This window comes from Hyperoodon ampullatus (genome assembly GCF_949752795.1).
Source record: "Hyperoodon ampullatus genome assembly, chromosome: 10".
Taxonomy (NCBI): Eukaryota; Metazoa; Chordata; class Mammalia; order Artiodactyla; family Ziphiidae; genus Hyperoodon; species Hyperoodon ampullatus.
The window spans coordinates 103,647,251-103,673,153 of record NC_136923.1 but is presented as its reverse complement, the minus strand read 5'-3'; the positions used below and the strand labels follow the sequence as shown (position 1 = coordinate 103,673,153).

The window sequence follows — 25,903 nt, the reverse complement described above, 5'->3', positions numbered from 1 at the left end:
TGTACTCTCACATGGTGGAGAGAAAGGGGGATGGGTGCCGAGAGAGGAGAGGAAGCAAGCCCTTTCCTGTCTTTTTATAAGGCCTCATGGATGACTAACGTCGTTCATGAGGCTTCCTTCATGGCCTAATTGCCTCCCAAAGGCCCCACCTCCTAGTACTGTCGGAGCTCGGGCGTCAACATACGAATCTGGGGGGCACACGGACGTTCAGCCCACGGCAGCCATCACGTGGCCCCTGCCCCACACGCTGTTTGTTTTCCGTCCCTGGAGTTCTTTTCCTTTCTGCTGAGCCTAGCTATGCACTTGAATGGATGTTTGTATTCTGTTATCCAATGTATACGGGTCCTTTGTAGCAGGACAGTGTTTAGTCTTTCATGTGGCTAGAAATGAAAGTCTAAGGAAGAAAGATCGTGGTTGTCTGTGATTCCTGGAAATATGAAAAACTTTCATCTTAGAGACTATAAATCTATCTTCAAAAAATAAAGGCACACCAAGCGCGTGGTGGAACGTTACATATATTTTTTGAATAATGATTTTTTTTGCACTGACGTGTCCTCTTATTTTCTTCACAGGGCACAGCTCTGAGGGGAAAAAAACAGTTGTGTATTTTTGGGGCATTCTGAGCCTTCAGAAGGAAAGCAGACATGTCCTTGGATGACATTAGGATGAGCTCTGCTGAATTCCTGGAGCAGGAGGACCTGGACAGCGGGGGCTTCGGGAAGGCGTCTCTGTGTTTACACAGCTCCCATGGACTCGTGGTCCTGAAGAAGGTGTACACGGGCCCCAAGCGCACCGAGTGAGTTGGGGGCAGAGGCAGATGGGCCACGTGACCGGCCAGGGCGGTGGATACGGGCAGCACAGGCTTTAGAATGAGACAGATGGGGTGCGAGGGTCAGCACCCGGGCTTTATGTCAGATAACCCTGCAGGGTGGATATTAACATCCCTGAATCGCTGATGAGGGTTCGGAGGCTGGCTAGGGAAGAGCTCAGAGCTGGTAAATCAGGGAAGAAAGCAGAAGGGGAGGAAGAAGAGAAAGGGAAGAAGACCCAGGGCAACAAAGGGGCCGACGGAAAGGGAATGGCAGGGAGCAGGAAAGACGGATGGATGCGCTTGCTTCACCGTGTTGGTGAGGACCAGCCCTAAGTACAGGAACAAAAAGCTGGTTCCTGAATTAGAGGTTCCAGGAACCCTCTCTTGAAGGCAGTTGGTGGCATTGTTTTACTTCCCTCTGTTCTCGCCAGAGTGGTTATGAGAGAGACTGCGTTTTTTATTACACTGTCCAGCACAGTCCTTTTTTCCGGCCGCATTTCGCTGCTGCTGTTCATGTATTGATACTTTGCGTTGATCCGTTCATCCATGTAACATTTCTTGAGCACGTGCTGCCGGTCACTGGGAAGAAGGAATATAGAGTGGACGAGAAACTGCTTTGCCTTCCGGAGCTTGTGGTCTGTGTCTGGTAGAGACCAGCACGTGCACAAGGAGTGACAGAGCGTGTGCGGTGATGCTCCAAGGAATCCCAAACCACAGCGTTTCTGGGGGCAGGAAGGGAGCAGGGGCTGCCTCTGTCCGCCTGAACCCCCTTGCCTCCCCCAGGTACGACGAGGCCCTCCTGGAGGAGGGCAGGATGATGCACAGGCTGCGGCACAGCCGCGTGGTGAAGCTGCTGGGCATCGTCATGGAGGACGGGAATTACTCTCTGGTGATGGAGTACGTGGAGAAGGGCGACCTCGCGCACGTGCTCAAGTCCCAGGTACCAGGCCCGAGAGCGCACCCTGCCAGCTGCTTGGTGCACAAGAGTCCTTTGTGAATGGCTGGATATTTGGGATTTTCTCAAGTCAGTCCCTCATTAAATCGTCCTTGACTTTCCATGCCCAGAAGCTGGGCTCGCCCTCCTCTCGGTGCCTGCAGACAGGTGTCCATCCCTCTCTCGGAGGGTCATCTCTGGGTCTCAGTGTTGTAGGAGGCTTTTGTCAGCCACTGTCAGATCCACAGTTCAGAGGCAGGCGCTGTGTTCACGAAGCACGTGGTCTGATGGGGGGTGCGTGCATCATGGGTTACAATTAAATATTGATTGATTAAAAGATGTACACTGTAAATGACCATATGAGAAGATAGAATATTAGTGATTGCATTTCGATGCCATTGAAGAAGCTTATAGGTTAAATATAGAACATTAGAGTAACAACACTGGGTAAGCAAGGCTTAGAACAGGAAGGTTAATATTGCTTACCAAAGACAGATAACTTTAAAGCATTTTTAAAAGTGTATGTGCCTGTTAAGTGCAAGGCCTTGTGCTCTTTGCTCAGGAAGCAATAGCAAATGTGACACAGACAAGTAACGGGACAGGAAATGAACAGTCTGGTGTGGAGTTGTTTTGATAGACACGCTCATAGCGAGCTCTGGGAACACAGAAGAGGGGCTCTCTCCCCAGCGTGGGATAGATGGGAAGGGATTCCAGAAGGAGGAGGCTGGAGTGGGAGTGTGACGGACAAGCAGAGGGTTTGAAGCCGAGAACTGGGGAGTAAGTCCCCGTTCCAGGCAGAGGGAAGGGCACGAGCGAAGGAGCTAGAGCCTGGCCGGTGTGGGGAACGCAAAGAACTGGGGTGGGCACAGTAGAGCGTGCCCATGGGGGGGCTACGACTGTCCTTATGCAGGTATTCCCCCCTCTTCCCGTCTTCTCCCCTCCCCACCCCCCAGCTGCCTGAAGCTGCGTCAGTTCTTCAGTTCTTTTTCAGTCGGACAAATCTCACAGATAGTTGCGGGGAAGGGTAAACGGATAGTCACTTACTGGTTGTATTGTGATTTGATCAGACTTCTCTTCTTCCGCAATCGAGATATGATCCGTGAAGCAAGTAGGCATTTTGATTGGGAGATAAATCGTTTGAGACAAGAGACATTCTGTGGGATGGATCAGGCTAAGATAAGGTGCACCCGTTGGGGCTCAAGAAGAAATTCAGGAGGATAGAAGGGAGACAAACAGAAAGAGGGGAAAAAAAGGGGATCTGCTTGGCATGCTCAGACTTTTTTCCCAAGTCCAAAGGTATACCAAGGAAAAAGGCAGAATCTCTGGCTTTTGGTTTTTTTGTATGTGGTGGTCAGGCTACTAATACTGTAGTGCAGCCACATTATGACTTCAGATGTTTTGGGGGATTAACTTGGGAATCTAACTTCCATCATTTAATTTTTTTTCCTGCTTATCAACAACTAACATACACATAAATGTTTAGGAAACAGCCTATTTGTAAACTAGGGACTGCATACACATACACACACAGACACACACACACACACAGTGAGAGTTTGTGTTTTTCAATGTTAAGCAAAACTGTTTAATAGAAACTGAAATTGTCTCTATTAACATTGCTATTCATATAACTAGGATACAATTTTAAGTGAGAGTGACCCGAGAAGCTACAAAGGCTTGACATATCTGATACCAAATCACCAAACAGATGTTAAATTCACTTTAGCATTGTTTTAACCACATCATGTCATCTCATAGATTAATCTTTACATGTTTTTGATCAATGTGAGCACATTCCCTTGTATTATTTTTTCTCTTAACCTTATTTCATACATACATTTTTATGACATTGTTTACATATTTAATATATAGTAGCACATCATATTAGTACGCCATTGAGAATATTTGTGTTTTTTGTATATATGTGCATTCATTCAACAAATATTACAGGCACCATGCAAGGTAGTCAGGACACATCTTAAGTAAATAATAATAATAATATAGTTTCGTTCTCAAGGAGCTTAATTTTATAGCATTTTTGCCTGTTACCATGTTGGCGTGCAAGTTTTATTTGTACACTGACAGAGCACAACATGAACACCCTCAGCACTTGGGATGAAATCTCTCTTAAAGGGTGCTTGTTTTGCAATGACAGCAGTGCTGCAGGGCCTGATAGAAGGAAACCTGGTCTCTCTGTCCTCAGGTTCAGACCCCACTACTCTTGAAGGAAACGGTTGCTTTGGCCTTTACCTTTCCATTCATGGACTTACTATCACTCGTTTTAGATCAGTATCCCTCTGTCTGTGAAAGGAAGGATAATTATGGAGACCATTGAAGGAATGCGCTACTTACACGGAGAAGGTGTAATACACAAGGACCTCAAGCCTGGAAATATCCTTGTCGATGGTGACTTTCACATTAAGGTAAACCATAGTCAAGGCTTCTGGAGGATTGGGGTAATTTTAGTTTTAATTGTCCACTGGAAATCCATTTTTGGACATGATACACGCTAAAAGAAGAGCTAGCTCAGCTCATAACTGGTAATGGTGGTGCCAGAAAGCTCTACCAAAGAAGGAAAAGCAAGATGCAGATTTGATGGAGTGGATATTTTTTATTTATTCATTTACTTTCATCTCTTTTTTAATTTTTTTATTTTTAGTATTTATTTATTTATTTATTTATTTATTTATTTATTTGGCTGTACCCGTGGCATGCGGGATCTTCCTTGCCATGAGCGGGATCTTTAGTTGAGGCATTTGAGCTCTTAGTTGTGGCACTTGGAATCCAATTCCCCGACGAGGGATCGAACCTGGGCCCCCTGCATTGAGAGCGTGGAGTCTTACCCGCTGGACCACCAGGGAAGTCCCATCATCTCCTTTTTCAAACTCAGTTTCCTGTTGAAAACTCTCTTTCCACTGTAGTAAGAGGAAGAAGGCAAAGGGTTTTTCTTTTGCTCACTCAAGAGCGAGCCCTCACTAGGTGGAGCATCACATCTAGTTGGCTTTGGCAGCAGGAATCCAAGCGCAAGCATCTGAAAGGGGAAGTGGCATCTGGGGGAGGACTCGGGAACTGCTTACACAGGCATCCCTTTACCAGAAGATTCTGCTTCTCACACTCTGTTCTAGTCCTGGACGGGGGTTTTTATTCCTGTGTCTTTAAAAGAAGGTTCTTCTTTACATTAATAACTTATCTGTTATGTTCTGGGTTAGAATTTGAGGATTTTAGATAATCACATGCCAGAAATCATCCCCAAATGCTTGGATTCCTTGAGGCAAAAGTGAAACTGTCACCTCTGATTTCTTAACTGTGGTGTTCTGTCATTTTGCCCTGCCACCTCCCTCTTTGTTCTGTGTCTGACCCTGGTATTTTTTTTTTTTTTTTTTTTGCGGTACGCGGGCCTCTCACTGTTGTGGCCTCTCCCGTTGCGGAGCACAGGCTCCGGACGCGCAGGCTCAGCGGCCATGGCTCACGTGACCCTGGTATTTTTTCTTTGCTTTTTCGTCTGTGTTTCCCTCCTTCTCATCCCGTCTCCTCTTAGGTTCAGGCTCCCAACTCAGAACAGGTAGCACTGCAGTCCTTATCCTCAGTGTGTCTTTGGGATCCTCGGAAATTCGCATCCTTGGGCTTCTGGACACCATTTGGGAAAATAGAAAATGCAGTACCATCTGCTATACAAATCTGCTGAGAAGAAAGTACCTGTTTTTTCCTAACCTCAGAAATAGTTGAAAAATATATGCAGAATAAATGAGGAATTAGAATGAACATGTTTTGTTGTGTTCATCTCAGAAACATCTTCTGCTTTTCTCACCCCTTTGCCCCCCGCCCCCAGGTTTTATTGCATAAGAATTGAGATACCAGAATTTCACACAGACATTTCTGTTTTGTTTCTTTTTTTATACATTTGTTTATTTAATTATTTATTTTTTGGCTGTGTTTGATTTTCGTTGCTGCGCGCGGGCTTTGTCTAGTTGCGGCGAGCGGGGGCAGCTCTTCGTTGTGGTGCACGGGCTTTGTCTAGTTGCGGCGAGCAGGGGCTCCTCTTCTTTGCGGTGTGCAGGCTTCTCATTGCGGTGGCTTCTCTTGTTGTGGAGCACGGGCTCTAGGCACGTGGGCTCAGTAGTTGTGGCGCACGGGCTTAGTTGCTCCACGGCATGTGGGATCTTCCCAGACCAGGGCTTGAACCTGATGCACAGACATTTCTTAAGGGAGAATTTCCAGATGGCTGAGGACATACAGTTTCTACTAGTCTGTTCAGAAGTAGCTGTTTTAAACTTATCTAGTGCAACCATTTCTGGAAATGTTACTGTACCTCACATCTACTGAAGAAACCCCAGATTTGAAGGCAAGTCTGATTTGCTTGTAGCCTTCCCAGAACAATCCCGTGGGTTTCCTCCCTTGCAGATAGCTGACCTTGGCTTTGCCTCCCTTAAGACGTGGAGTGAGCTGATGAAAGAGGAGCTTACTGCGCAGAGGAGAGGGCACAGCAGCACGAAGACCGGCGGTGCCCTCCACTACCTGGCCCCCGAGCACCTGAACGACGCCACCTCGAGGCCCTCGGAGAAGTCGGGCGTGTTCAGCTTCGCCATAGTGCTCTGGGCCGTCTTTGCCAACAAGGAGCCGTATGAAAGTAAGGCAGTTACAGAGGAGTGGGATTTGGGTACTAATCAGAGTTGTTCAACGGAATCTGAGCCTTCAGTGAAGTCAGTTAAGAGGTATCATTGTTTGTTCATTTAATGTCTGTCTTACCGACTGGACTATAAGCTCCACAAGGGCCAGGACCACATCTGATCCATTCACTGCTGTTTCCCCAGTATCTACACATACAGTACCTGGAACGTAGTAGGTGCTCAGGAAGTGTTTGTTGAAAGAATGAGTCATCTCAGTTTAGGAATCAGGGATCGTAGGACAGATAGGAGCCTTGATAACGCACTGAAGCTTGGGAGGTGCTGTAACGTTCCATAATTCCTCCTGGACAGGAAAGCTTGCCTGCTCCTGCCTATGAGGGGTTAACCCTTGCAGGGCATACACTCCATACTTTCATTCGTCCCCTAATCCTTCATTCAGAAATTGTTTCTTTTCAGTACTTACGGTGGGACTTTACTCAGAATTGAGAATATAAAGATGAGAAAGTCATGGTTTGTGCAGGAGAACAGATTAGCCGTTCTTCAGTCTGTTAAGTATCGAAACTAATGGACGTTCTCCTGCCCATTCTTCCTGGGTGATTATCAGCCCCCATGGTTTAATGATCACCTCTTTGCTGACGCCTCCCAAATCTCCAGCCCTGGCCTGGATATCCACTTGTCTATTAGTCAGACCCAGTCCACATACCAGGGGAACCCGAAAGCAGCGTCCCCCCAAAACAAATCCATCTTCTCTGTGCCGTCCTAGTAGCTCATTCAGCTTTGCTCTTTTTTTTTTTTTTCTTTTCGGTATGTGGGCCTCTCACTGTGTGGCCTCTCCCGTTGCGGAGCACAGGCTCCGGACGCGCAGGCTCAGCGGCCATGGCTCACGGGCCCAGCCACTCCGCGGCATGTGGGATCTTCCCGGACCGGGGCACGAACCCGTGTCCCCTGCATCGGCAGGCAGACTCTCAACCACTGCGCCACCAGGGAAGCCCCACCTTTGCTCTTATGTTCAGAAAATGGCATCACCAACCACCAACTGAGCTGCCCAACCAGAAATTTTAGTCATCCCAGACTCAACCTTGCCCCTCATCTCCCACATCCAATCAGACACCAAAACCTATGAATTCGGGACTTCCCTGGCGGTCCAGTGGTTAGGACTCCTCACTTTCACTGCTGAAGGCCCAGGTTTAATCCCTGGTCGGGTAACTAAGGTCCCGCAAGCCGCGTGGCGTGGCTGGGAAAAAAAACCAAAAAACAACAACTGTGAACTCAAGGTGTATCTGATTCAAGGTACATCCGCTTCTCCCCATCCCCCACGGGGCCCTCACTAGGTCAAACCCTCTGTGTTTCTATGGCAGCCTCCTCGCGCTGCCGCCATTCACACTGCAGCCAAGCTGCTTGTCCTAAAAAGCAAATCAGACCGTCTCACTCATCTGTTTAAAATCCTGCCAAGGCAGCCTTGACATTCAGGGTAAAGTTCAGATCCCTCAATATGGAGTACAGCGTCCTTTCTGATTTGGCTTTTGCTTCTCTCTCTAACCTTATTCCTTCCCTCACTTCCTTTAGTCAGTACGCTCAGTTACACTGAACTATTCATAATTTCTGGGATGCATCATGATTTCTGCAACGTCCAATCTGTTCATATCCTGCTTTCTTAGCCTGGAATCCTCCTCTCTGAATCGTCCTTCCCACTTCTTTACCTGGATAATTCCTGCTTATTTTTCTGGACTCAACAAAGCCTTCTCTGACCTTCTAGTCATGATCCTGTTACCAGAACCCTTTGTACTTACTTCTCGACTAGCCATTATCACTCTACATTTTAAGTCACTCTTATTAAACTGAGCTCCTTCAAGGCAAGCACTGTCCCGTATTTGTCTTTGTATGAAAATCTGGAGTGTGGCATTGGCTTTATTCACATATTCACCGTTTGTTCTACGAGGAGTCAGCTTTGCTGTGAATTCTCTCTTTCACCTGCAGAAACTAAAATGCTGTTTGATCATCTCTGCAGTGGAATTCATCAGCTCGTTGTCACAGGGCCATTCTGCCCCTGCTGGATGCGGCAGCTGTACTGAAAGCGTGTGCCCTAGGCAGAGAGAGATCAGTGGCTTTGTCCAAGCTCTGTCACCTCCCTGCCTGAGAGGAGCAGGACCTGAAAACTCAGCCTAAGCTCCTCTTTGTTTTATAGATGCTGTCTGTGAGCAGCAGCTGATAATGAGCATTAAATCTGGGAACAGGCCAGCTGTGGAGGACATCACTGAGCCCTGCCCACGGGAGATTATCAGCATCATGCAGCAGTGCTGGGCGGTGAATCCAGAAGATCGGCCAACGTTTGCTGGTGAGAGCATCTTCCATGACTGCACGGTCTCCCACGTGGTGATCTTCCTCGTGAGATGCTGACAGGAAGTTGCTTTGAGTTTTTAGAAAACTGAGTTCCACTTGTGATTTCAAACTGATTTTCTAGATGCCAAACACTTTGTTCAATGAAAGGTTGTCATCCCTCCCCAGAGCATGAAGGCATATAAGGTCCTTTTGTTTCTTTGTGGGGTTTTCTTTCCCCTAATTAACTTTTTAAAAATTGTGTTAGAATATACGTGACACATAATTTACCATTTTAACCGTTTTCAGGTGTACAGTTCAGCGACATTAAGTACATTCACAATGTTTGCACCCATCACCACGATCCGTCTCCGAAACTTTTTCATCTTCCCCAACTGAAACTGTATCTATTAAACAATAACCCCCCATCTCCTCTCCCCCAGCCCCTGGCAACCATCATTCTACATTCTGTCTCTCTGAATTTGGCTACTCTGGGTACCTCGTTTAAGTGGAATCATACAGTATTTGTCCTTTTGTGACTGGCTTATTTCCTGTGCACAACATCTTCAGGGTTGGTTCATCCATGTTGTAGCCTGTGTCAGAATCTCCTCCCTTTTCACTGCCGAGAGGTACTCCATGGTATGTAGACCACATTTTGTCCATCCATTCATCTGCTGAATGGGTTGCTTCCACAGGCCTTCTTATTTCTTAGCTTTTATTTCATTTCCCTTCCCTTGCGAAGCTGGCATCTCTGGAAATGTGATTTTGTCATTTGGATTGGGCCAATAGTAGGAGAAGGAAAGGGACATGGACATGTCACATCCTTGTACCTCTTCTCATTCCCCTGTGTTGCCCAGGATCTTGCTAAAGTCCTAGAGGCAGAGGAAAGAAGAAAATCAGGTGAGGAAAAAATAAATAGCAGGAAGGAACGTAGGAGCCTACAAAGGACTTTGCTCTCATATTTCTGCGATGAGAAAACAGAATTGAAGCCCTACCTACCACTCCCACCGAAGGGTTAGGGGGTGATTGATTTAGTTACCTGCTTTCTTATTTGCTGAATCTTATCCTGGCGTGGTTTCTTCTCTCATGCCTTTTTCACTTTTTTTAAATTAAAATTCTTATTTTGAGGTAATTGTAGATTTACATGCAGTTATAAGAAATAACACAGATATCCCATGTACCCTTTACCTAGTTTCCCTCACTGATGACATCTGGCCAGACTATAGGACTGCATTACCACTGGGATATTGACACTGACACAGTTGGATACAGAACCTTTCCATCACCACAGGGGTCCCTCGTGCAGCTCTTTCATAGGAGTAAAGCTGCTGTAAATATTCATGTTGCAGGTTTTTGTGTGAATATAAGTCTTTGTTTCTCTGGAATAAAAATACCCAAGAGTGAAATAACTAGGTCATGTGGTAGGTTCATGTTTAGGGTTTTGTTTTTTTTTTTTTAAAGAAACTGCCAGACTGGGAATTCCCTGACGGTCCAGTGGTTAGGACTCCATGCTCTCACTGCCAAAGGCCCAGATTCAGTCCCTGGTCGGGGAACTAAGATCCCACAAGCCGCGTGGCATGGCCAAAAAAACCAAAAAAAACAAGATCACACATGCCGCCAACAACAACAACAAAACAAAGCAAAACAAAACTGCCAAACTGTTTTCCAGAGGGGCTGTACCATTTTATATTCTCACCAGTTTCTCTGCATCCTTACCAGTATTTGGTGGTGTTGCTGTTTTTTAATTTTAGCTACTCTGATAGGTATGTAGTGATATCTCATTGTGGTTTTAATTTGCATTTCTGTAATGGCTAATGTTGGTGAATATCTTTTCATGTTCTTATTTGCCATCTGTGTATCTTCCTTGGTGAAAAATGTTGCTCTATGTCTTTTGCCCATTTTCTAATTGGATTTTGTTTTTTCACTGTTGAATTTAGAGTGTTCTTTATATATTCTATATAGTATTCCTTTCTTGGACATGTGGTTTTCAAATATTTTCTCCCAATCCGTAGCTTGGTTTTTTTCATCCTCTTCTCAGGGTCTTTAACAGAGTAAACGTTTTTATTTTGATGAAGACTCATTCATTAATTTTTCCTTTTATGTATTATACTTTTGGTGTCAAGTCTAAGGACACTGTCAGGGTTGGATCCCAAATATTTTTTTCTGTTTTGTTCTAAAATTCTTACGGTTTTACATTTAAGTCTCTGTTAAGTTTTTTTTTGTTTTGTTTTGTTTTGTTTTTATTGTCAAGGAAAATTTATTATTGCTAACATAAGAATGATAACACAGAACTAAATATTGGTTGTCTTTCTTGCCAGTTATTTGATTTATGTCTTACTGGGAAAATACCATGATCCATTTTGAGTTAATTTCTGCATAAGGTGTGAGACTTAGGTTGAAGTTCGCTGTTTTTTTTCCTTTTTGCCTCATTCTAACCCATTTGTTGAAAGGCTGCCCTTCTTCCCTTGCATTGTTTTTTGTCCTTTGTCAGAAATCAGTTGGGATATTTGTCTGGGTCTATTTCTGGGTTCTCTGTTCTGTTCCGTTAATCTATGCATCTATCTCTACTCCAGTACCTACGGTCTTAATTACTTTAGTGACATAAGTTCTTGAAATTGGACGGACTGATTTCTCCCACTTTTTTCTTCATTTAAAAAGTTATTGTAACGACTTTAGTTCCTGTCTTTCCATATAAAATTTAGAAAAATCTTGTCTATGTCTAAAAATAAAAATCTTACTGGGATTTTGATAGGAATTGTGTTAAACCTGTGTATCCATTTGGGGAGAATTGACATCTTTACTATATTGAGTCTTCTAATCCATGAACACAATATGTCTCTCCATTTATTTAGATTGTCTTTGATTTCTTTATCAGTGTTGTATAGTTTTCAGCATACAAGTCCTATATATCCATTTCCTTTTTTTTTTTTTTTAGCAATTATAAGTAGTTTGTATTTTTAACTTAGGTGTCCATTTGTTCATTGCTAGAATATAGAAGTAGAGTTGATTTTTTGTATGTTACTCCTATGTCCTGTGACCTTGTCGAACTCACTAACTGGTTCTAGGAGTTTTTTTGGAGATTTTTTTAGATTTTCATGTCATTTCCAAACAGGGACATTTTCATTTCTTTCTTTCTGATCTGTTTGGTTTTTATTTTCTTTTCTTGCTTTATTGCACTGGCTAGAATTTCCATTCATTTTTATTGTTCTGTCTTCCATTTCACTGACTTCCCTCTTTCTCCTCCATTCTGCTGTAGAGTTCATCCACTGAGCTTTTTATTTGCCTTATTTTATTTTTCAGTTCTAAAATTTCACTGAAATTTCTTTCATATCTTCTATTTCTTTGTTGATGCTTTCTATTTTTTCATTTGTTTCAAGCATATTCATAATTGCTTCTTGAAGCATTTTTATCATGGCTGTTTAAAGATCTTTGATGTGTAATCCTAATGTCTCTGTCATCTTGATGTTGGCATCTGTTAGTTGTCTTTGTCATTCAGTTTGTGACCTTACTGGGTCTTAGTATGATGAATGATTTTTCTATTGAAACTTGTACATTTTCTTACTATGAAGCCTTCTGTTTTTAGCTGGCCTCTTCTGACATGGCTTTGACAAAGAAAGGGTGACTGCCACCTTGTTAGCACCAGGTGGAAGGAAGTCAGTTTCCCCACTTGGCCCTGTTGACACCTGAAGTGGGAGGCTTTTCGTTACTACTGGTCAGGGGTGAGGGTTTCAGTGGAGTCCACATGGTCTCCATGGACACTGCAATGGAGGTGAAAGTCCCAACTCACCCAAGGCCTCTTCTGATAGTTCCCCATTGGGATAGGGAAGGAGCATCTTATTACTGCAAGGTGAGGATGCAAGTTCAGTCTACCCTTGTTGTCCACTGACACCAGAGGAGTGGAGGGGCTCATTACCACCTGACTGGAAGGAAAGTTCTGACCTCCTATTTGGCCTTCTCTGACATCGCCCTGGTGGGGTGTTGGAGCACCCTGTCAGTGTCTTCTGGGGTCGGGAGTCTCAACTCCCCACTCAGTCTTTGCTGGTGGGGGTGGGGGATGGAGTCATGATTTTTCTATGGCATTTGGCTGGAGAGTGGTTATGGACTAAGCACTCTGTCTTGCTAGGCTGCCCCTTGCTTAGCCCTCTGGCCAGAAAGAACAGGCTTTTGTTGGGCTTTTTTGTTGGGTTGCTAGCTTCTTCAGGTCCAAGTCTGAGATCTGTGCAGCAAAAAAAAAAAAAAATCCAGTAAGCTTACTGCCATGTCTTTCCTCAGGTCCCAAAGTCCCTAGCTAGTCTGACTTTGTCTCTCCTCCTTTCAGTCTCCTTATGTTTGTTTTATATATAATATAATATGTAGGGGTTCTTGTCATACTTAGTGGGAGAAATAAGGAAAAGTATGTCTATTCCAGCTTCCCAAAAATGGAAGTTACATTTTTCTTTTAAGGCTAACAGCTCTAACTTTATACCAGATCCTTATTCTGAGTATTCCACCCTATAGTAACTTAGATGCCAAAGGGACAGAAACAAGGAGTCCACCCATCTTTTTCATTTGGAAATTAACTCGTATTAGGTAGGGCTTTGTGCTGCAGCCAGAGAAACTGTCTATTATTAGGCAGGAGCCCTGGGTTTCCAGTGATATCCTATCCTTTGTTCTGTCTGTGGAATAGTCTTGTTAGTCTCTTTATGAAAGTCAGTGATTTGGCATTTAAATTTATATTTCCCTGCTTTGCTCACAGATTACGGTAAGTAATTCAAAGATAATAGGTTGGTAATATTTTAATTTTATTCTAGAAAATACTTAAGAAATTTAAAGTACTATTTTTTTTACATATAGGCATTGAAGAGAAATTTAGGCCTTTTTATTTAAATCAATTAGAAGAACATGTAGAAGAGGATGTGAAGAGTTTAAAGGTAGGTAACATAGCAGCTGCTCAAAATGCTAACATATTGAAGCATGTATATTGTCAGTCATGAAAACCAAAGCATTATACTTTATTACTGAGATTTGAGGTAAGCTAGCTTGGTAACCACAAAAAACAAAATAGGCAGTTTTATGCAGATATCATCAAGTTAGCATACCAGACCCGTTCCTCTGTCAAAACTAATGAAATGAGAGAAAATATATCTACCAATATGAAAACAAAAGCACAACATTACTGGAACAGGATGGAAAGTACCATAGGTGGATCAGTCATTTTGAGGAATTCTTGAAAGATAAAAAGACAACAGAATTGTATCTGTTGAGACATAAAACAGGAAAAAAGTTGTAAAAGGCTGACCCAAACATAATAATCAAGAAGTCATGGAGGAAGAAGTCTTGCGTCAATGTGTAGAAGAAGTGGGTGGTCACACGGGACGTTGGTAGGCGTTGTCATTTGGGAGCCATGGTTGTGTCAGTTTTAAAAGTTGGCTCCTCCCCCCTCACGTCTTGTGCTAAAGCAGCAGATGGGGGAGCAGCATGTGCCCAGGGCCGAAGCAGTGAGTTTGGGGATCAGAGAGAGAGGTATGTCAGAGACTGTTGCCAACTAACCAGCCAAGAGGAACAGAGACCTCCCCTCCTCACACACTCAGGAAACAAGCTGTTGTCTTAAGTCTTACAGCAACATGGTGCTATAATCATGAAAGGGAGACTACAGTAAATAAAACAGGCAGGCAGACAGAGATTTTAAGATATGCACACACATACACAGTCAGATAGTCAAGAATTGCCAAACTGGCCATCATCAAAAAATCTACAAACAATAAATGCTGGACAGGGTGTGGAGAAAAGGGAACCCTCTGGCACTGTTGGTGGGAATGTAAATTGATAACAGCCACTATGGAGAACACTATAGAGGTTCCTTAAAAAACTAAAAATAGGGGCTTACCTGGTGGCGCAGTGGCTGAGAGTCCGCCTGCCGATGCAGGGGATGCCGGTTCGTGCCCCGGTCCGGGAAGATCCCACGTGCCGCGGAGCGGCTGGGCCCGTGAGCCATGGCCACTGAGCCTGCACATCCGGAGCCTGTGCTCCGCAGCAGGAGAGGCCACAGCAGCCAGAGGCCCACGTACCGCAAAAAAAAAAAAAAAAAAAACTAAAAATAGAACTACCATACAACCCAGCAATCCCACTACTGGGCATATACCCTGAGAAAAACCATAATTCAAAGAGAGTCATGTACTACAATGTTCATTGCAGCTCTATTTACAATAGCTGGGACATGGAAGCAACCTAAGTGGCCATCAACAGATGAATGGATAAAGAAGATATATATATATATATAATGGCACATATATACAATGGAATATTACTCAGCCATAAAGAGAAATGAAATTGAGTTATTTGTAGTGAGGTGGATGGACCTAGAGTCTGTCATACAGAGTGAAGTTAAGTCAGAAAGAGAAAAACAAATACCGTATGCTAACACATATATATGGAATCTAAAAAAAAAAAAAAAAAAAAGTCATGAAGAACCTAGGGGCAAAACGGGAATAAAGACGCAGACCTACTAGAGAATGGACTTGAGGACACAGGGAGGGGGAAGGGTAAGCTGGGACAAACAGAGAGTGGCATGGACATATATACCCTACCAAACGTAAAATAGATAGCTAGTGGGAAGCAGCCGCATAGCACAGGGAGATCAGCTCGATGCTTTGTGACCACCTGGAGGGGTGGGATAGGGAGGGTAGGAGGGAGATGCAAGAGGGAGCAGATATCGGGACATATGTGTATGTATAACTGATTGACTTTCTTATAAAGCAGAAACTAACACCATTGTAAAGCAATTATACTCCAATCAAAATGTTAAAAAAAATTAAAAAAAAAACCCACAATTGCCAGACTTTGGAGGGATACCTACACTATAAAAGAGAGGTATCCAATGCAAACCAAGGAGGTAATCAAAAGGACATCAGGAAAGATAGTCACTAAGGAAAAAAAGCATTACCACAGCAATCAGGAATAATCATAACAATAAAAGTTTCATTTCACCAAGAAGGCAATAACAGTTTTAAATATGTTGACCTTTGAACAACACAGGTTTGAACTCCATGGGTCCACTTATACACAGATTTTTCTCAATAAATACATACTACATGATCTTTACTTGATTGAATTCATAATGTGGAACCATGAATACAGAGGACCAACTGTAAAATTACACTTGGATTTTCGACTGTGAGGGGATGAGCACCCCTAACTCCCATGTTGTTCAGGGGTCAACTGTATAATTTAGCAAAACTGGCTCAAATAGAGATGGAAAACCTGAATATTCCCTTAACTATTAAAAGAGATTGAATCAGTCCTGCAAGAAAGTTCCACAACCATATAGCTTTATCAGCAGTTTCTATCAAATATTCAATGAAGAAATTACCCCAATTGTATACAACTTGTCCAGATAATAGAGAAGAAGGAACGTTCCTAAACTCATTTTATGAGACTAACATAACCTTGATTCCCAAACCTGAAAAGAAGATACAAGAAAGGAAACTTACAAAACAATTTCACTTAACAATGTAGATGTGAAAATCCTGAGTAAAATATAAACAAGCTGAATCCATCAATGGACAGTAAAGCTTGAAAAAGATACAACAGAAAAGCAAAGTGAATTGATTATAATTTTTCATCCATTAGATTGACAGTAGTTTTGAAAGGTTGATAATATCAAGTGTTTGTGAAAATGCAGAATAACAGACAATCTCATGTAGTATTGGTAAAAGTGAAAGTTGAAGTTTATTGAACGGTGAAGCATCTACCCCACTTTTAAAAGCACATAACTTCTGCTGCAGTTCTGCTCTCAGTAATCTATCCTACTCACATGTATGCTCAAAGATTTAGCTTCAGGAGATTTTTGCACCTTTGTGAGAGTTAAAATTTGGAAATACACAAATATGTAAATATATATATACACACACATGTATAAATATTTGTATATTTCCAGAATATATATGCAAATGCCTAGAGAGAATAAAATGTCCACAACATACTCCAGATAAGGATTACCTCTGAAAATGGAAGAGAGGGGGTTGGAAGGAGTGACATTAAAGTGTTGCTGTGTGTAATTCAGCAGTTTGAATCTTTTAAAAGAAGTTTGTATTTATATATTTTGTCTAATAAGAAATAGCTGTAAAAAGAAAACAATTGCTTTTACAAAACAAACCAATTAAAAAATGGGTGGAAGAACTAAATAGACATCTCTCCAAGGAAGACAACGGATGGCCAAGAGGCACGTGAAAAGCTGCTCAACATCACTAATCATTAGAGAAATGCAAATCAAAATTACAATGAGGTATCACCTCAAGATCAGAATGGCCATCATCAAAAAATCTACAAACAATAAATGCTGGAGAGGGTGTGGAGAAAAGGGAACCCTCTTGCACTGTTGGTGGGAATGTAAATTGATACAGCCACTATAGAGAACAGCACAGAGGTTCCTTAAAAAACTGAAAACAGAACTACCATATGGCCCAGCAATCCCACTACTGGGCACATGCCCTGAGAAAACCATAATTCAAAAGGACACATGTACCCCAGTGTTCATTGCAGCACTATTTACAATAGCCAGGACGTGGAAACAACCTAAGTGTCCATCACCAGATGAATGGATAAAGAAGAAGTGGCACATATATACAATGGAATATCACTCAGCCATAAAAAGGAACGAAATAGTGCCTTTTGTAGAGATGTGGATAGACCTAGGGACAGAGTGAAGTAAGTCAGAAAGAGAAAAACAAATACTGTATAATATCGCTTATATGTGGAATCTAGAAAAATGGTACAGATGAACCTAGTTCCAGGATAGGAATAGAGACATAGACGTAGAGAATGGACATGTGGACACAGGGTGGGAAGGGGAGGGTGGGACGAATTGGGAGATCTGGATTGACATATATACACTACCACGTGTAAAATAGATAGCTAGTAGGAACCTGCTGTATAGCACAGGAAGCTCAGCTTGGTGCTCTGTGACGACCTTGATAGGTGGGATGGGGGGCGGGAGGGAGGTCCAAGAGGGAGGGGATATAGGTGTACATATAGCTGATTCACTTCGTTGTACAGCAGAAACTAACACAACATTGTAAAGCAATTGTAGTCCAATTAAAGAAAAAAACAAAATAACATAAAAATGCTTATGTGTTAAATAAAAAGCAACATACAAAATGCTACAAACTGTACACATAGTTAATATCCTGTGTCATTCTCCCCTAAATCATTCATATGTTGATTCTGAATATTTTTGATCATCTACCTATGTATCAGGCACTCTGTTAAGAGCATAGTGCAAATATGACCAGGGGAAAAAACTTGTAGGAAATACAAAATGTTAATTTTTTCACTTGAGTAGGTTTCTATTTAAAGTTAATTCTATACATTTTGTATATCTTTTATAATGATTATTATTTTTATAAGGGAAGAAGTTTTATTTATTTTTTAATTGTAGTAAAATATACATAACATAAAATTTACCATCCTAACCAATTTTTAAGTATACAATTCAGTGGCATTAACACACAATGTTGTATCACCACGACCAGTATCCATTTCCATTTTTATTATCCCAAACAGAAGCTCTGTATCCCAAGCAACAACTCCCCATTCCTCCCTCTCTCCAGCCCCTGGTAACCTCTATTCTATTTTCTGTCTCTATGAATGTGACTATTCTAGGTGCCTCATAGACATGGGATCATACAATTTGTCTTTTTGTGTCTAGCATATTTCACCTAGCATAATGTTTTCAAGGTTCATCCATTTTGTAGCATGTATCAGAACTTCATTCCTTTTTAAGGCTGAATAATATTCCATTGTACGTATATGCCACATTTTGATTATTCATTCATCTTTGATGGATACTTGAGTTGTTTCCACCTTTTGTCTATAATGAATAATGCTGCTATGAACATTGGTATACAAGTATCTTTTTGAGTCTCCGCTTTTAATTATTTTGGGTATATACCTAGGAGTGGAATTGCTGGATTGTATGATAATTATACATTAAACATTTGAGGAACCATCATTTACACCATTTTATATTCCCCCCATCAGTTTACAAGGGTTCCAATTTCTCTATCTTCTCACTAACACTTCATTTTCTGGGGTTTGTTTTGTTTTGATAATAGCCATTGTAATGAATGGCAGTTTTGATTTGCATTTCTCTTTGAGTAATGATGTTGAGCATCTTTTCATGTGCTTCTTGGCCATCTGTATGTCTTCTTTGGAGAAACATCTATTCAAGTCCTTTGCCTGTTTTTGAACTGGGTTGTTTGTTTTTTGTTGTTGGATTATAGGAATTCTTTATATAATCTGGATATTCATCCCTTATATTTATGTGATTTACAAAAATTTTTCCCTACTCTGTGGGTTGTCTGTTCTCTCTCTTGATAGTGTCCTTTGATGTACAGATGGTTTTAATTTTGATGTAGTCCAGTTACCTATTTTTATTTTGTTGCCTGTGCTTTTGGTGTTTTATCTAAGAAATCATTGTCAAATCCAGTGTCATGAAGCTTTTCCCCTATGTTTTCTTCTTATAGTTATATAGTTTTAGCTCTTAAGCTTAGGTCTTTGATCCATTTGAGGTAATTTTTGTATATGTTTGTGTATGTTGAAAGGTAAGGATCTAACTTCATTCTTTCACATGTAGATACCAGTGTTCCCCCATTGAATGGTCGTGGCCCCCTTGTCAAAAATCAATTGGCCAGCGACTTTTCTGGCAGTCCAGTGGTTAAGACTTGGTGCTTCCACTGCAGGGGGCAAGGGTTCCATCTCTGGTTGGGGATCCCGCATGCTGTACGGCAAAAGTAAATAAATAAATAATAAAAAATAAAAATAAAAAATCAATTGGCCATATATGCAAGGGTTTATTTCTGGGTTCATTATATTCCATTGGTCTGTATGTCTTTCCTTAGGCCAATACCACACTGTTTTGATTACTGTAGCTATGTAGTGAGTTTTGAAATCAGGAAGTGTGAGCCCTCCAACTTTGTTCTTTTTTAAGATTGTTTCGGCTATTTAGGGAAAAAAGTTTATTTTCTTAAAGAAGTATTTACTGCTTGTAAGAGCTATGTGAAATTTCTACCATCTGAAAAATTCGTTCTTCCTTACAACAATTTTCTGGAACTTTTTGGCCAACCCAATATTTTCTGCTATTTACTAAAATATGTCTTTATGTTCTTAATTCTAGAAAGAGTATCCAGGCCAAAATGAAATTGTAAAGAGAATGAAGTCTCTCCAAATTGATTGTGTAGCAATATCTCCAAGCAGGTCAAATTCAGGTAACTTATACTGTGATTGAAAATCTATTTATTCACTTATTTGTTTGTTCATTCACTCACTGTACTGTCTAAAATGCTATTTACAACTATATGAGAAACAGAAGAAGCTATAAAATATAACAGCTGGCTTAAAGGACTTTCTAATATATTCGGAGTTAAGGTACATATATTTGAAATATTAGGTAACAACATGTTCACCAAAATCATAAAGTATCCTGAACACAAGAGGCCTGATATATCTGATAGGGAGGAAGTGACAGCTCAGGAAAAAGACGGGAACCTATGTGGGAGCAGAGTCCTTGGGAAGGTGAGGGATGACTGGGTCCAGAGTACATGCAGAGAGGTTGGCCTCAGATTCAAGCAGGGATACTTTTTTCATTTAACAGAAGGGAAAGCAGAGTATAGGATATTGAAGCCACTTATCAGGTGTCTGTTCTGGGGCAAATTACTTGACTTCTTGTAAGCCTCATCCATCACTGTGATAATAAGTGCTCCTACTCTTATAGGGCTTTTAAAGAATAAAAGAATCCACAGAAGCGCTTAGCACAGAACTGCTGCCATTCTTATTTTCCAGCCCTGCGTCACAACAAGGAGACACCTTCTCTGCTCCAACACAAGTCCTTTTCTTCCTTGGTCATTCCTACAACACCCACCTTTCTGCTGCTTGGTTATAACTTCTCTCGTGCTCTCACACTGCCAGGCAGGGATGACTACTTATTACCTATGTAACTCACAGGAGGAAAACCACCTGGTAAACGCTTTTTATTTGTTCTCAGAGTTCTCAGTGTTACTCCAAGGTACAGATTCATGATTGTGCTCAGGTTTTTACTTTTTAATGTTTCATGAAACTCTTTCCGACGCTGATTCATTTCTTTTAAGCCACAGAACAGCCCAGTTCGCTGCACAGTTCACGGGGGTTCGGGTTGGGTCCTGTGGAGGACTCCTGGTTTGCTCCCGCCCCAGAGCAGCAGCAGCAACAGCAGGAGGACCTCCGACTGCACAGTAAACTCCAGGAGGAGGCCAACTACCATCTTTATGGCAGCCGCATGGACAAGCATACAGAAGAGCAGCCCAGACGGAATGTGGCTGACAGGAGACAGGAAGAGAGGAGACGGAGGGTCTCCCATGACCCTTTTGCACAGCAGAGACTTTATGAGAATGGTCAGAACCCAGGGCTAAAAGGCCTTGCTTATTCTGGTGCAACCAATCATGGTAATGCAGTACAGCAACCAACAGGGCTAACCAGCCAACCCCAGTTACTATACTGGAGAAATGGATTGTGTACATCACTTGGTTTTGGAGCAAGACCAGTAGGTCTGAGAACCGCAGGTCCAGGGGTTTGGTATGGGCCAAATCCAGGCCACATGCCAAGCCTGTATAAAACTCCAGTGCCTGAGACCAACCTACTGGGAAACACACCCACCATTCCATTCAGCTCCTTGCCATCAAGAGGTAAACAGGCCTTTCAGTCACACTGTTCTATTTTTTAACTTTTCCTGAAAATAAAGCAGCCATTAGCTCTGTTGTAGACTATAAGTGAACAAAGGACAAGCTGTTTGGAGGCTTCAGCCACCAGACACACCTTGCCTTCTCGGAATAAGTCTCCATCAGACCACCTGGCCTAGGCTCTTGGTTTGGGTAGAAGTCAGTGCAGCTGCCCACAAGTGTCGGGCCACAGGTCTTTGCATCTAGTAGGCATCTTCCACTCTAACCCAAATCTCAGTAGCTCCACTATGTCCAATCTCTGATGTAAGTGAAGGTATCTGCTTGTATTCTTTCGCTTGCTTGCTGTTTTCTGAAGGTAAGAAATAAATCTTGGATATTTTCATTTTTTATCTCATACAGGCCAGAGACTACCCCTGGTGATGAAAACAACGTTGTTGGGCAACCGTCACCACCACCCACCCCCAGAACTCTTTCTTCTTCCCCAACTGAAACTGTACCCAGCAGACAATAACTCCCCATTCTCCTTCCTCCCAGCCCCTGGCAGTCAACCTTCTACTTTCTGTCTCTATGAATTTGATGACTCTAGGGACCTCATATAAGTGGAATCATATGGTATTTGTCCTTTTGTGACTGGGTTATTCACTGAGCACAATGTCCTCAAGGTCCACCCATGTTACAGCCTGTGTCAGAATCTCCTTTTTTAAGGCTGAATAGTATTCCATTGTATGGATGGACCACATTTTGTTTATCCATTCATCCGCTGTTGGACACTTGGGTGCCTTCCACTTTTTGGCTATTATGAATAATGCTATAAACATGGGTGTATAAATATCTGATTGAGACCCTGCTTTCAGTTCTTTGGGGTATATACCTGGTAGAATTGCTGGATTGTATGGTAATTCTATTTTTAATTTTTTGAGGAACCACCATACTGGTTACCACAGTGGCTGTACCATTTTATATTTCCACCAGCAGTGCATAGGGGTTCCAATTGCTCCACAACTTTGCCAACACTTGTTATTTTCTGTACTTTTGATAGTTGCCATCCTAATGGATGTGAGGTGATTCAGCCACCTTTTAAAGAAGAAAATTTCAAAGGGTGGCATAGGATAAATAATTTAACTTAAGCATTTGGAGTAAAGCCCTGCCCCTTTACCATGTAGTACTTTTTTCTGTTGCTTTCAGTCTAGATGTACTTACCTATGTGTTTCTCTCTAATCAGATGAGTCTTTAAAATATAGCATATACAACAGTTCTGGCATTCAGATTGGAAACAGTAATTATATGGAGATTGGCGGAATGAGTTCATTGGTACCGGACAGCACGCACATGAACTTGAAAGAAGACCCAGCTTCTGAGTACCAAGATATCTTTGGTAAGATGCCCTTGAAGGACCCATCTATAGTAACCTTGAACTGTCTTATCTAATATTTCTCTGATTATTCTCCGTGAAAGTGCCCTGTCTTTCCTCTCTAAAATAACTCTGTAATTTCCATGTAATTGCTTTGTAACTTATTTATGTTTACTGTGGAGATAATTAGAATATCTAATTCATGGATTTGCTGTGGAAGTTAAACGAGTCGATATGAATAAAGAGCTTAGTACACTGCCTGGCACATAGTAAGATATACAAGTGTTAAACACACCATCGTCATCATCGCATCAGTATTAGTACCTGGACCTAGCAGCAGCAGCTCCCTCAGGTCCTCATCCAAGGGGATTCTGTAAAAGATAGAAGACTCTGCCCTCAACTGCACATGCATAATAAAAATAAGAGGGCTTTCTCTTATGGGGTTCCACTATGCAGCCTCATAACATTAATCCCCAAACACAACCTGGGAAAAGCAGTCACGAGGCCAAAGCAATGTGATTTAAGAACCAGCTTTCTAATTAACCCTAGGATGGGCAGTTTTTTTAAATCAAGGGCCAGGTAGTCAATGTTCTAGGCTTCACTGGTCCTGAGGTCTCTGTTGCAGCTACTCAGCTAACACTGTAGTACAGTAGCAGCCACAGACAGTATGTACACGAATGGGCGTCGCTGTGTTCTAATAAAACTTGGTTTACAAAAACAAGCAGCGGGCTGGATTTGGCCCATGGGCCATAGTTTGACAATCCCCGGTCTAACCCATTTGAAGGCTAGTCTTTAAAATACTAGAGCGCAAGTTCCTAATTTTGGGGGTGACAAGGGTACCTTTGAGAATCTGATGGAACCCAGGTTCCCTCTCCTGGCGAAGCGCTGACAGAATGTTGGACGCCTGACGTGCAGTGGTGATGGCAGAGGCTGCGCTGTGGGGAGTTGGGGGAAAATGAGGTGCCTTTTTTCTCATATTCAGCTTACTGAGGTCCGACGAGGATCAAGAAATTGGGTTTGTTTGTGGTGTTTCGGTGGTTTTATACTTTTACTTTGCTTCACTTTATTATTTTTACGAAGGCCTGAGAGGAAGGAACAAGTAGAAAGAGAGAGGTTACGGCTGTAGGAGGAAAGAGAACAGCACTTGGGGCGGGGAGGGATAAGTCCAAAAATACCTCATCCATTAAAAGACAAGGGAAGGCACTGTAATCAAACCAGTTCACAGCCAGTGGTCTCAGTTTCCTTGATTAAGTAAGAGGAAAGCAAACTGCTGGGTGAAGGGTATCCTGAGTTGAATGACCTTAACTCTGGCCAGATATAAGTGGAAAATGCCCAAAAGGAACAAAAATGGTGTCTTCCCCCTTTACATCAGGAATGTGTGATATAAACAAGGGCTGTGGCTCAGGTTGTACAGAACAGCCTAGAAACCAGAGGGGTTTTGCTCTCTAAGCCTCGGGCTGTGCCTCAGACCTGCACCTCCTGTGGGGGGAAGAGGTTCCTCCACATGGGCTGGCAGACAGGTAAAGTATCCACCGATGAGCCCACAACTATATAGCATGAAGAAGTTATCTTTTGGGCTTCCCTGGTGGCGCAGTGGTTGAGAGTCCGCCTGCCGATGCAGGGGACACGGGTTCGTGCCCTGGTCTGGGAAGATCCCACATGCCGCGGAGCGGCTGGGCCCGTGAGCCATGGCCGCTGAGCCTGCGCGTCTGGAGCCTGTGCTCTGCAACGGGAGAGGCCACAACAGTAAGAGGCCCGCGTACTGCAAAAAAAAAAATGATCTTTTTCACCATGTCCTGGTGCTCTTCACTTTATACAGGTCTTTGAAGCTAGACGTTCAAATGGCCATAGCTTGATGCCTTCTTCTCTTTTCTATTTGGCAGATAATACCACTAGTCTGACTGATAAACACCTGGACCCAGTCAGAGAAAATCTGGGCAAGCAGTGGAAAAACTTTGCCCGTAAGCTGGGCTTCTCTCAGTCTCAGATTGATGAAATTGACCATGACTATGAGCGAGATGGACTAAAAGAAAAGGTTTACCAGATGCTCCAAAGGTGGCTGATGAGGGAAGGCAGCAGGGGGGCCACCGTGGGGAAGCTGGCCTGTGCGCTCTACCAGTGTTCCAGGATAGACCTGCTGAACTGCTTGATACGCATCAGCCAGAACTAAGCCCACAGGGGCTCCTGCAGCATGAGGCCCTCCCCTCACTCGGTGAGCGACCCACCGACAGCCTGCTGCCTCAGAAGGCTCAGAATTCTTTCCTCACTGATGTGGGTTCTGTGCCTAAAAATCATTTCCTGCCTTTCATAGCTGGAGGATGGGAAAAGAAATCTACAGCAAACAACCCACTACACAGGAAGACCTATTCATGGCCAAGGTCCAATCAAAAAAGAAGCCTAATAGCGTTTTGAAAGGGAGAGAGATTTAAGGGAGATCATTGTCTTTCAGATTATTCCATAACCTCCAGTGATGCTGTTCATTCAGTTTCGTGAAGTTTTGCTTGAGCAAGGAAAAATAAAAATCAAGAGAATATAAACTAAATCAGCTTTCTAATTCTGCACTGTCTTCTCTACACAGGCTCCTGTTATAACCGAAGCTGTAAAATGCTATATTCTCGTCAAATGGGATTTTTTTGTATCACAACCACAGTTCATTCCAAAATTATAAGGTCTCTTAACTTCAGGGTCAAATTCCGTATCAGTCACTACAGGCTTCAGGAGTTATATGCCATCTTCACTCTGTAAATTAACGGAAGCGATTTTAAGGAGTACAGACAACAGGGGGGAAATAGAGAACAAAAATAGCAGACTCTCCCAGGCTGTCATTGCACAGAGTTGCTACTAATTCTGACGAGTACAAAGGTTCTTTCCTAGCATTCTGACACTTCAGGAACTTTTCCAACCTGCGTGCCCTGAAGAGGGGGCAGGTGTGCCGGGGGTATTGATCGCTTCACCCCTGGCCACGGCTGGAGCCTCAGGGCAGATCAGTGTTGAGCAGCTTCCTCAGTTCACCCCAGGGTACTGTAGGAACAATTTCATTGTTTTCTGTGAGCTAGGCTGTAAAAGGACAGGTTCCGAGTCTGCTAGTTGTGCCTGTAGCACTGAACCTTTCAAAGCCCACCTGAAACCAAGAAGGAGTGAAGGCACTCGAGGGCTAGGAGACGGACGTGACCAGGC

At 42.7% G+C, this 25,903-nt stretch overlaps 1 protein-coding gene across 1 annotated transcript; it reads left to right on the top strand.

Annotated features, from left to right (window-relative positions):
- Nucleotides 1–644: 644 nt before the first annotated feature.
- On the top strand, nucleotides 645–25,262 carry RIPK1 (receptor interacting serine/threonine kinase 1; the record flags this gene model as incomplete). Its single annotated transcript, XM_079712145.1, has 10 exons — nucleotides 645–796; nucleotides 1,595–1,751; nucleotides 4,031–4,168; nucleotides 6,147–6,372; nucleotides 8,556–8,705; nucleotides 13,520–13,596; nucleotides 19,839–19,929; nucleotides 20,809–21,381; nucleotides 22,598–22,750; nucleotides 24,610–25,262. The coding sequence occupies 10 exons, from the start codon at nucleotides 645–647 to the stop codon at nucleotides 24,894–24,896; spliced, it is 2,004 nt and encodes a 667-aa protein (XP_079568271.1). The 3' UTR covers nucleotides 24,897–25,262.
- Nucleotides 25,263–25,903: the final 641 nt, after the last annotated feature.